Raw genomic sequence first — 12,532 nt, 5'->3', positions numbered from 1 at the left:
CTTGAGGTGTTTGGACGGCGGGGAGCCCGGGGCCACAGTCACTTTCCTGTCCTTTTCCCTCTGTGCCTTCAGGTGGTTTGAAGTGTCCTGTGTGCAGCTTCGTCTATGGTACCAAGTGGGAGTTCAACAGACACCTGAAGAACAAGCATGGCCTGAAGTTGGTGGAAAATGAAGGAGACCCCAAGTGGGAGGTAAGTTTCTAAAGCACGGCATTGATCTGGACCTTTCCAGGTACAAATGACAGACCGGGCAGTCCCAGATCCTGGGCACAGACAGCGGCTCCTCAGAGAATTGGGATTTCTGGTTGGGAAACTAGGAGATCTTCCCAAAGCCTGTCTCCTGTGGGAGGGCTGAGACCAGGGCTGTGCCTGCGAATTCTTACCCTGAGTTGAACTGAGAATGTCCGTATTGGTCTCTCCCTGGCATTTGCACTTCTGTGAGTCACCATTCCAGAGTTTCAGCTGTTGCATCCGAGGGAAGGATGCCAGGCAAGGGGCATGTTGTAAGTTTTCACCAGAAGAACCGGGAAGGGCTTTGTCTTCTGATTCTAGGCCCTCCTGTCCTGCTGCTGAAGGCATGCACTCCCCCCTGCCATCTTTGTTTTACCCCAGGGTGTTAGAACTAGTCCCCTGGCTAGAACATATCTGTATGATCAAAGCCAGTAGCTGTCTCTATCTCCAAGCACCAAGTGTCCCCACCACAGACGAATTGCAGCTTACATAAGGTGGGGTTTCGCAAACTCAGCACTGCTAACATTACGATCTTGGATGTGATAACCTGTTGTAGGGGCTGTTTGGTGCATTTTAGGACATTTAGTAGCATTATCGACCCCCCAAATCCCCACCCCAATATCAGTGGGACTCCCAGTTGTGACAACCAGAAATGCATGGATGTTGCTGATGTCTCCAGAAGTCCAAATCACCCACAAATGAGAACCATTTATCCAGGCACCTTCTAGAGCATTAGCATATGGTAATTAAGAGTAAGGGCTTTGAAAAAATCCCAGAACACTTGAAAAAAATAATACATCACGACAGTGTGAGGATGATTCCAGAATGCAAAGAAAGGGTGGCTCAGTAGGAGGGAGTATTTTGATATAATCCATCATCATACTAGAACTAGGAAGGAAAAAGAAATGATTATCTTCACACATTCAGAAAAGGCACTGGACAAACGTAAGCATCTGGTGATTAAAAACAGTCAGTAAGGTACAGCTGGGTGCATATACCCTTAAGATGGAAAATGCATCCATGCATCTCGGCCTCAAAACCAGGATCTTACCTGGGGGTGGGGGGCGCTGGGTGTCTTGTTGAGTCGGGAACAAGACGAGGATACAACAGGAGCTCTGCTCTCGAATGTCACTTGGGAGGGGCGTCAGGCAGAGTAAATAGTGACTTTAAGGATTGGAAGGGAAGGGGGCGCCTGAGTGGCTCAGTCGGTGAAGCGACTGCCTTCAACTCAGGTCATGATCACAGGGCCCTGGGATCGAGCCCCGCATCGGGCTCTCTGCATCCTTGTTCCTCTGCTGCTCTACCTGCTTGTGCTCTCTCTCCCTCTGTCCAACAAATAAATAAAATCTTGAAAAATAAAAAAAAAAAAAGAATTGGAAGGGAAGAAATAAGGTATCTGTGTGAAGATGGCAGGATTCTATTCTTGGCAAATGCAGCAGAAGGAATGAAAAACTACTAGCATGATAAGCAACGGGTTGAAACAAACATAAAATAATGAGCAGCTTGTGTGTGTAGAGAGAGGCAAGAGCGAAAAGATCAGAGATTTAAATGTAAAAACAGTGACATTTTAGGAATAGCAGAAGAAAAACCCTAGTGAACGAATTCATTTCTAAAATCAGAGTGTGGAGAGCTTGTCCAGCTATATGACTCAGAATCCAGATTCAGGAAGGAAAAAGATTGAGAACAATTGACCACAAGAAAAAATTTTAAAAAGTCTTGTGTAAAAGAGCTCATAAACAAGCTCAAGAGACAAATGACAGCAAAATACCTGTGGTCCTATGGTAGAAGGAGGAGTATCTTGACATTACAGAAGTCTTGTAAAAGATAGTGATCAACAACCCCATAGGAAAATGGGCAAGAGATCAGAAAGGTTCCTAGAAGAGAAATGCAGGTGACTTCGAGTATCTGAAGACATGATCAGCCTGACACGTAGCACATGTTGATGAAACTAGATAGACAACTTCTTACCTATTGGAATCCAGAATCGGACGTCCTGTCTGTCGGAGAGGCTGAGGGGAAAATGCACTTGCATGCGCTGAGGGTGGAAATTCAGAACGTTACTACCACTATGAGGGGGCATTTAGCAGCATCTAGTAAAATTACTGGTGCACTTCTTCATTCGTTAACTAAACAGTCCTATCGCTAGAAAAGTACCCTAAAGTAACGCTCACAGAAGGAGAGAAGGTGCCTGCACTATGCTATTTATCACAGCCCGATTATGTATTATGGTTTTATATAGAGGAACGATTGCTTGTGTGCTAAGTCCAGACATGTGCCTGTATACAGTCTGTGTACCTGTGTTTCTCAGCTTTTTGTGCTGAGAGCCCAGAAGCAGTGACTCTCAGTGGCTGTGTGCATACCTGTTCCCCAGATCTCAGTCTCTAATAGGATTCTCCAGTAAAAGGAACTCTGGGGTCCTTTGGAAAGTGATTAATTCCAGGGCTCTGGCAGAAAGTTTGTAAGATGATCCTATGGTATTTTATAGTCCTAGAAAGTAACAACATGCTTCACCCCCAACAACACCCCTAAAGATGGAGGTATATCAAAAGGACAAAAGAGACAAGCCAAAAAGTTCCTAATGGCCAGACCCAGAACAATTTAAATACCTAAATAAAGAATGATTGGCATGCTTGGGTGGCTCCGTTGGTTAAGCATCTGCCTTGGGTTCAGGTCATGATTGCAGGGTCCTGGGTTCGAGCCTTGAGTAGGGCTCCCTGTTCAGTGGGGAGGCTGCTTCTCCTCCCTCTGCTCCTCCGCCTGCTTGTGCGTGCGTTCTCTCCAGTAAATAAATAAAATCTTTAAAAAGTAAAAAAACCAACCATGATAGTGTTGTACTACAACTCAAAGAATAAAATAAGTATCAGTGACTCTGTACTGGAATGAATGGTGGGGAAGGAACAGATCTTGCACACAGAAGAATGCTGAGGGGTGTGCGTGGGAAGAATGAGGGAAATAGAGAATTCGCATGAAAGCATCGTAGTGATCATGGCTGCAGGCAAATCCATCAGGGGGCGCTGAAATTAGACTATAAGGAGAAACAGAATATTTACATAGCTCAAAATCTCTCCCCGCAGATCCTCACTGGATCACAGAGGGAAAGTAATCACTGTGGGAGAGGCATCAGGCTGACCCACGCTAACCGTGCAGCCAGAGGTTAGCATCCCTGGTAATACGTCATGGTGCCGGTGTGTGCCGCCTGCCGTGATGAGGAGAGGGGCACGCTCCTCCCCCCCTATGGTATTCTTCAGAAAGGCCTCATCCTCCGTCTGCTCCGTCAGATGTAGTGAATGATGTGTGGTTAGATACCTGACCAGGACTCCTCGGAGTGTCACACTCACAAAAGGCCACGAAAGCCAGAGGAGCTGTCCCTGGTAGGAGGAGACCATGGCGACTTGGTGACGGAGTCCCTGCATCCAGCCCTGGTCCTGGGACAGAAAAGGGACACTGGGGAGAAAGCTGCTAAATCTGGGTCACGTCAGTGGTTCCAGCGTTAATGCTGGGCTTTGATAATCGTACGCCGGTCGCATCAGATGTTACCGAGAGGGGAGGTTGAGTGAAGGGTGTATAGGAGCTCTCGGTTTTATCTGTGCAACTGTGCTGTAATTCGAAAAATATTTCAAAATAACATAGTCCTACAAAAGACGGACGCGTTTCATGAGGAGAGGTGGGGCCGCACCCAGATGGGGGGATGAAGACACAAGCCGGGATCTCTTCGTGGTTGTGCAGATTGGATTCTGAAACCACACATATACTTCATATGATACTAAAAAAAGACTAAAGTTTAAAAAATGCAAGCCCTGAAAATTGAGAGGAGAGGGAAATAAGTGGTACTAACTGTGTATCTGTATTAACTGGCCTAGCGACGCAGAGGGACTGTTCCCACAGACCTGAAGATCGGAGTTTGCCCCTCCGGAGTGGGGTGTGAGCTAAGGGCAGGGAGAACTGCAGAGACCCGGACTGTCGTCGGTTGTTGTGGGGCTGGCGGGGCTGGTGGGGAGGGGCTCTGAGGTGTACCCGCAAGGCTGTTGCTCGGTTCAGTAAGCGCAGTGAAGCACAGCAGGAATATTTCAGTCCGTGGGTTTCTGCTGACACTGTGGGGCGGGGGGGGGACTCAGCCACCTTTGTACGGTATTAGGGCATCAATTCTGTTCAGTAAAAAAAAGCCAATAGTCAAGTAGTACCTTTCCTGAAAACAAACTGTACCTCAGTATAACCAAATATTCGGTGAGGAGAAGCTTCTGTTTATAGACATTTTCCAGCTAAGAAATGAAGATCAACAGTATGGCCATTTGCAAGCCCCCCATGGCCACAGATCCAGCAGTGGCCACCCCTTAACCTGCCGATGGCAGAGAAATAAGGAAGACACCCAGACATCCTGTGTCTCCTGTTAGAGTAGACCATATAACTGAAGCGTTCTTGCCAAAAAGGGAACCAGTATCTGATTCCATCTACCAACTTGCAGGAGACGCGGTGGACAGTCAGTGGTTCATAGCGGTGCCGTCAGCCACGTTCAGACCGTTGGAAACTCTGCCGACCAAGAACTATAAGTCAGGTGGGGGGGTCGGAGTCAGATCAGAACCTGCAAATAGAAGTCTTATGAGACATGTCAGTCAGTGCTAATACCTGGGTTCAATGACTTCAATTTGATTTGAAGGGTCAGTTAATGGGAAATACGATACTGGAGGGACAAGGACATGGCCCAGTGGGTGGTCACGTGAAGGACTTACTGTTCTGTGTTTGATGTCACGGTGTTGTTGTGCTTGCGTTTTTGAGAGGGCTTTATCTCTCGGAGTTACCTTCTAAAATAAAGAGAAGATGCTATGACTTCTGCATTTGCTTCACAGTATTCCAAGGGCTGGGCACGGAGTGTGTGGGGGTGCAGAGGGGAAATAAGGCTGGTCACGAATTGATAGTTACTCAAGTTGGGTGATGTGTACATGGAGGGATCATCCCCCTGTTGTGTGTGCTGGAAATTTTCTCTAAGAAAATGTAAGAAGTACGCGCATTAGAGTTTGACAGACTGAATCCTGGTGCTGTCCTGTATGAATGGCTTGACTGGGAACCATTACCTCTTTGACCTCTGTGTTCTCCGTCCTCTGACCATATGGTGAGGCTAATAATACCCGCAAGAAAGGATATCAAATTGCCGAGGTCCATAGCCAGTCCCTGGTAGGCCCCCAGGACCCCCAGCGTCTGGCAGCAGCTATGATTATTGGTAGTGGAGAAGGTGACATCAGTGTTACCTCCTCATCTAAGGGAAAACACACAGTCCTCCGGTGTCCAAGTTCATACTGCAAGGGTTCGCTCTCTATTAACAAACAGACATTGCAGTGCCGGCTCTTGACCTAACACCCCGCATCTCTCGGCCAGTTGGTGCTTTCGTAAGTGTGTGTGATGCACCACCCTCTGCTCTGAAGGCCTCGCTTCCTGCGGATCCCAGTGCATTAAGGAGGAGAGCTTCGAACCCAGTGAAAGCAGTACTCACAAAGCCATGTACTCGACTTCAGAAGTCAGACAGCCGAGCAGCCGAGCAGCTGGGCTCAGGCGCTTGGTCACCTGTGGGGGACAGACTGCCTCCTCCAGCAGCTTGGGCTGTCATCAGGCTCCCCAGAATGCCTTGCACAGCCCATCCTTCCTACATGTGACCATTACAGGGTCCCCCCTCGGGAAAGAAGCCGTTCTGTGTGTGCCGCTTCTCAGAGGCTCACATTCCTGGGCCCCAGTCAGTGTTGGGCAATTTGTGGCTTCATGGTACTTACAAGGAAGTAGGGTTTGTTGTTCATGTATGCATTCATCACCTTTTCATTGGGTGTCTACTGTGTGTCAGGCTGGGAATCTTGAAAGGTGCTTGGCCCCTTGGCTGTAAGAGAAGAAATATGTGGCGTTCTGAACTGAGTCCATTACCGATAGGTACTCACAGGGGATCACTTCGGCACCTGTAAATTTTGTGTCAAGTCCTCCTTCCTCTTCTTCATTGGTGATGTTCCTGTTTCCTGCCTCTAGTCCCCGCCCACTCCCTGTCCCTTCCAGAAAGAGGGCAGTATCCATGCTGGTCTTCCGCGACATGCTGAGTTCTGTCCCACCTCTTTTCTCCAGTGGTACGAGGCACCCGAGAATGTCGCTTCAGCCCTTCCTCCCTTCACAGCTCCTGATTTTGCAGATATGTTTCCTGTGGTCCTTTGTTTATCATCTCCTTTGTATACAAACAAGAAGGGCTGGAGTAGCCAAGGTTGCCTGAGCTCTTACTCCATGCGGGACGTGTGCCACGAACTTGACACGGGCGATGGAGTCGCCCACCCCTCTCCCCCCACCTGCAGCTGTGCCGTGGGCTCCCCCCAAGCAGCCCCAGCCCTGGGGCCCATGAGGACAGCGCGGGCAGCAGCGGGAGGGGACGGCAGCCATTAGAAGAGCACATGCAGGAATCTCTGTGCGTGTCTAATCCCTAATTACGGACCGTACACTCTGGTCCCTAAGGGAGGAATGTGGCAGGAAGCTTTCTACCAGAGCTGCTTTGAAAACGTCTCAGTATTTGCAAAAAGTAGTTTCCATTTGGGAAAGTGTGTTTTTATGGGAGCAGCTGATGTCTCAGGGATGCCAGGTAAACGAGCTGCTATAGAGGGTTGCTTGTGTGCGATTGTCTGTCTCCATGCATTATCCTGGGACTTGTGGTAACGGGTGGTCTTCTAGAAGGTCACTCAGATGGTGTGTTTTTGTTTAGCCAGCCACAGAAACCCCTGAGGAGCCCTCCACCCAGTACGTGCACATCACGGAAGCCGAAGAGGACGTTCAGGGCACGCAGGCAGCCGTGGCCGCGCTCCAGGACCTGAGATACACTTCGGAAAGCGGTGAGGGGGGACACCTTCTGGCCACCTCCGAGCCGGTTCCTCGTGAGCGTGCTGAAGGAATGAACGTGTGAATGCGTGCTGTCCCCGCGTGGGCTCCGCCGGCGTGGCTGCCCCAGCATTTGTTTGCCGAAGGTCCCACACACAGGCTCAGAGGCCTGACATCCCCCGACGGGAGCCGAGAGGAGGCTTAGTAGACGCGGAGCCCTGTCGCATGTGGCCAGCCCTCCACACGTGCTCTGAGCAGGGGCTTACCGCTCTCCGTGGAGACGGAAGGCGCTTTGCCGGAAGGACTCAGCTGAGTGCCGGAGCAGGTTCCGTGGTCTGGGTGTCCGTCCCCGTCCCTGGCTTCTGGGCCTCTCTTCTGGAGGGGGGCTTGTCTCTGCTCCACGGACAGCGGTGGCCCAGGGCCACCCTGCGGAGCCTTGAGCCCAGCACGGCCTGCGTCCCAATCTTCTGAAAAGCCCCAACGCAGGATTTTTATGTCGTTTTCAAGTGTTAGGTCAATTTTAAAGTCAGACCACTGTGCCGTGGTGATTTGGGTCTTACACTGAGAGCGGTGTTTTGGGTCTTACACTGAGAAATGTTTTCTTAGTCCTTTTCAGCACCTGGAAGGAGCCCCAGTTCATGCATGACCACAGTCTGATGGCATTAGGTGGTGGCAGGGGTAGGAAATGGCCAGTGTGGCCATTAGAGCCCAGGTCATCAGCCCCCTGAGCCAAACTGTCCTTTGGGCTGATGACCTTAGGTCTGGACTCACTGGACTGCGGAGCTCGAGTCCAGTGAGCGAGACAGCGCTTCCCGGGTGCGGCTGGTTAGAGCGGCAGGTCGTGCGGAGGGAGTGGCCCGGCCGGGGCTGTTCAGTGCGGCACGCAGAGAGAGGCCCTGTCTGAGTCTCTGCTTCCTTCGTGTTTGTGGCTTCAGCGACTGCTCAGGCCCTGCGCCTTCATCCCCCGCGCACACACATTCCCTCTGAAGCCTCTTCCGAGTCTCTTCCTGGCTTTTGGGATAGGGCGCAGGCTTTGCAGCCCATCGAGCCAGGCCTGCCTGCTCTGGGTTCTGGCTCTCTGCGTCCATTCCCACCCCGCCTCTGAGGTTGCTCTCCCCTGCAGACTCCACAAAACCTGCACTGCGGGTGTGCTCTCTGGGACACGGTCTGTTCCTTTCCCCACACGCTATTCCTGGCCACCTCGCCTGTACCTTCAGCGTTCAGATCGCATGTCACCTGCCGGGGACTCAGCTGACTTTTCTGCAGCGTTCCCCTAATTGCTGACTTCTCTGCAGCGTTCCGCTGATGGCCTCCCGAGACGGGACCAAGCTGGTGGGTAATAATTTGCTTACAAATCTGTCTCCTGAGTCCTGGAAGGAGGAGAGAGAGTGTTGGGTGCAGGCAGAGCTCGGTATTCCCGCTGGGAGCCACGCGCCTGATGACAGGCTGGATAAATGGCCCCCGGGGGGGTCAGTGCAGGAGGAATCAAACCTTGCTCAGCTCAGTATGTTTTTAAGGTAAAGGTTTTGTTTAGTCTTCGGATGTTCAGAGTGGTTGGCTGCAAGGCACAGTGGATGTTCGTCCCTTAAGTAGAGAGAGAAAGAGGGCGAGTGTGTGTGTGTGTGTGTGCGGGGGAGGGGAGGCAGTGCCAGAGTGGTACGGAGGGTATGCAGGGCACTCACACCGTCCTCTACTGACCCTCATGCCACACGCTCCCTGCTACAGAGAACACATCACGCTCCCCTTCTCCGTCTCCTCCTGAGTGACTCGTGTTGGAATGTGGCCCGTGGAAAGCCGGTCCACAAGGATGCAAACATTGGCAACGTCTTGGTGATATTATGCTAACACAGAGATCACGCAGGAGTTTCCCTTTCAGTAAATTAATGACCAGGGTCCGAGGGCCATGTTCCGGAGAGTCACAGATGGTCAGGCAGATGGTGCGGCCCGGCAGGGCAGGCTCCGTAGCTGGCCTGAGGCTGTGGATTCTAATCGTTTGAGATGATTAAAATGGAACCCCGAGCTTCAATTGGTTTGGAGTTCCAAGTTGCACTGGTTCTAATAATTGAGACATCCTCGGATGTTTAGTCCGTAGCTTGTGTAATTGATGGGGCCTGCTCTCATTGGCCACCTCCCAGGCCTGTGCATACAGGACACTAACTTTGCAGGTTAGTGTGTTTGTTGGTACTTCTCAGGGCTTCTGTCCTGAGAAGCAGTCCTGGGTCATCAAGTTTGGATTCAGAACACTGGGGTCTGAGCTCCGGCTTTGTGCCAAAACTGGTTCCAGGTAAGTCTCCTGTCTTTTTTGTGCAGAGGTGACCAGTCTGTGAAATGGGGGTGATATCACAATGTCTTCTCCTTATAGGATCATTTGGGCTTTGGAGATGTTCCTATAAAAACTGCTTTAAAGCCAAAAAGTGCCATGCAAATTATTCTGCTGTTGGAATGAGTGATGGTGGAGAATCTGTGCTCCCCCCGCCCCGGGTGGGTGACACCCCACAGTGGCCTCTAGTAAGGTCTGGTGTTGCACTCAGTGCCCCTCAACCCCTGTGGGCTTACTGGTGTCCCGTTTGCTTCTTCCTTGTAAGGTGACCGCCTTGACCCCACGGCCGTGAACATCCTCCAGCAAATCATAGAGCTGGGCACCGAGGCCCATGACGCCACTGCTGTGGCCTCTGTGGTCGCCATGGCTCCAGGGACGGTGACAGTCGTGAAACAGGTAAGGGCCCTCCCAGCACCTTAAATATCCTTTCTCCACACTGCCACATACCCTCTTCTCTCTCCTGCCCTGGAGGTTATCAAGGCTGAATTTCCCTGAGGTGGGGTTGGGAAGGAGGTTGGCTTGGGCTTGCGTTTTCTTCCTATGCCTCTGATTATCATGTGAGTGTGTCTTTAGCAGTTCCACAAGTGGAGGTATATTTTAGGGGAAAGATACAATAGATTTTTTAAAATTCTGGAAGCCTTTCATTCATTTCCCTTCAAAGAATCCCATTGTGAAAGTGAGCAGATGTGGACACACTTGGACACATCTGTCGTGCAAAGCAGCCCTTGGCTGGGAACTGTGGAAGCAGCCGGAGAGGCTGGGAGGGCTTCTCCGTGGATTGACCTCGTGGTTTGCACCGCATCACCTGGTCGATGCCTGAGCGGATGGGAAGAAAATGATGAGTTTTTGAATAAAGGTTACTCGAGTTAATTGATAGTTAAACTCTTTGGCTCATTTCCTCCTCTTCTACCCTCAGAGACTTCACCAGCTGTAAAATGCAGTGTGGTTGGTAATGACATCATCCTTTTTCTCTGTCTGTACCTCTCTCTACTATCTCTTGCTTCATTTTACAAAAGCTTTGGCCTGGCTTCCACAAATACTTAAAAAAAAAAAAAAAAACCCAGCAACAACAGTGAACACATCAGACGTGGGCAGAGTTCAAGTTCACGGAGAGAACTGAAGTGCAGACTGTAGAGTTTTACAGCTGCCCGTTCTTAGAATCATTCATTCAGGAAACACTCCTGCCAGCAGTGTTTCTGGGGTTCCAGGAGAGAACCATCACCGTGGTCGCTGTCTAGTGGGGAAAAAGGTAAAACAGAAACGAACAAGTGAGGCACAGGGGCTCTCAGGTGGTGACCAGGTACAGTGGAGGGCAGGAAGGCAGGGAGGGGCTATGGGTCCCAGAGCGGGCTTGGGGGACATTTTATAATATGAAATGATATTTTATCTGTAATATATGTCCATATATCAGGGGCAGCTACGGTTGTTGGGGGCAGATGGCTCATGTTTGCACAGAGGTGCGTCTTACGGGAGGTACCACTCTGCAGTGGTACGGAATTTTATAACCATAAACCAGGAAATGTGGAACCGTGAACTTTGCAAAGGGAGTAGGTTTTCTTGGCACCAACAATGAAAGGTATGTCTTAATGTGTCTCTCCCATGAGGACCCCTGAATGCTTTGTCCCCGGCGGCATCCCTTTGATGAGTCAGTAGTAGACTTCCCAGGCTGTCTCTGCAACTGTCCACCCCAGGTGTACCCACAACACAGTGCAAAGCCTGAAATCAGGCTAAGTAATTCTCTGGGGAATTAGTGCATTCTGGTTCAACTCTGGACTTCATGATCCACGGACAGGACTCAGCATGTCTAGATGAATGTTGGGACCGCGTGTCCTAGAAACGCTCCTCCGTTACTGTGGTTTGTCTTGAGGAGAGTCTGGGTAGCGGTGCCACCGTGGGACGTGGTGTCTTGGTCTGCAGTGGCCTCTGCCTGTTGGTTGGGAACAGACTCCTACACGTGCTTCCCTTTGTAGTTACTAGGCTGCGGTCTTCGCCTCGTCTTACTAAATCTCTTCTGAAACAGCTTCTCTGCGCTGTGACCTGATGAGTCCTGAGCCGGACCTGACACGTCAGGAAGGGTGTGATTGGACTGGTGTCAGGAGAATTTTTTGCCTATTTCGTACCTGCCAAAACCTTTTGAGACTTGCAGGAAGGTGCCAGCTCCCGTGATATGCCGCTGCTCAGGGCCGTGATTTATCGAGCATCACAGACGGTGCGGTGACACGTGAGGTTGCCGGCTTGGGATTCAGCTTCAGTGTGCTTTGAGGCGTTAGGCTGACAGCACCACACGGGATGAGGCAGAGAAGCATCCAGTCCGACCAGCATAAACAGGTGCCGTGTGCGTGAGGTAGCAGAAAACGGTGTGATTCTTGAGAGAATCTTGTGTTTTTTTTTGAAAACGCAGGACAAGGGGGAGTCTTGGTGTTAACATGGTCTAGAGCAACTGTGTTCGGAGGTGTTTGCTGAGAGCGGTGTCCTTGTCATCATCCGTGGGCCTGGCCCAGCACCGGGCTCCCTGGGGCTGCTGGGACCTGCTGGATGGGGGATGGGCGGAGGGACCAGGGGCAGGCGGACAGCAAACACCCACTCCTTCGGCAACGGGGTTGCATTGTGTGAAAGAATGCCTCCGAGTTCAGTTGTCCCGTCGTTTAAATGTAAAGACAAGTAGGTTTTTTGTTTGGTTTTGTTTTAAAATTTTATTTATTTGAGAGAGAGAGAGAGTGAGCATGGGCAGAAGGTAGCGGCAGGCAGAGAAGAGGGCAGGGAGAGGGAGAAACAGACTCCCACCAAGCAGGGAGCCCGATGCGGGGCTCGATCCCAGGACCCTGAGATCATGACCTGAGCCGAAGGCAGACGCTTAACTGACTGAGCCCCCCAGACACCCCATGATAACTTTTTATTAGAGAAATTAGTTTTTAGTTTTGATTTTTTTTTCCCCTTCTAATTAGACTCTGGCTTAGGAATTTTTCAGTAGAGGGATTATGTCTACTTAATGAGGGTGCTTGAGCCACTCGAGGGTGAACTCTCGGGTACCTGTTGGCCTCGAGTGGTGCTCTTCCTTCACGGTGGGAGGGCACTGGGTGCTGGCGATTTTGTCCTCTTCCAACTAGAAGAGCTCACGTGCTAGTTGCTCCAGAGACGTTTTGTTACATAG

General features: G+C 50.8%; 1 protein-coding gene across 2 annotated transcripts in view; it reads left to right on the top strand.

Moving 5' to 3' along the window:
- ZFAT (zinc finger and AT-hook domain containing) overlaps positions 1-12,532 on the top strand; it is a 183,875-nt gene that overhangs the window by 149,318 nt on the left and 22,025 nt on the right. For both annotated transcript variants that reach the window (XM_032316054.1, XM_032316055.1), the window contains exons 13-15: positions 73-191; positions 6,949-7,075; positions 9,647-9,777. In XM_032316054.1, coding sequence (XP_032171945.1) covers positions 73-191; positions 6,949-7,075; positions 9,647-9,777 — 377 coding nt within the window. The remainder of the gene's footprint in view (positions 1-72; positions 192-6,948; positions 7,076-9,646; positions 9,778-12,532) is intronic.

The sequence above is a fragment of the Mustela erminea genome, chromosome 16, assembly GCF_009829155.1.
Source record: "Mustela erminea isolate mMusErm1 chromosome 16, mMusErm1.Pri, whole genome shotgun sequence".
Classification (NCBI taxonomy): domain Eukaryota; kingdom Metazoa; phylum Chordata; class Mammalia; order Carnivora; family Mustelidae; genus Mustela; species Mustela erminea.
Note: the sequence above shows the minus strand (reverse complement) of the source record. Positions and strands in the feature narration are given on the sequence as shown.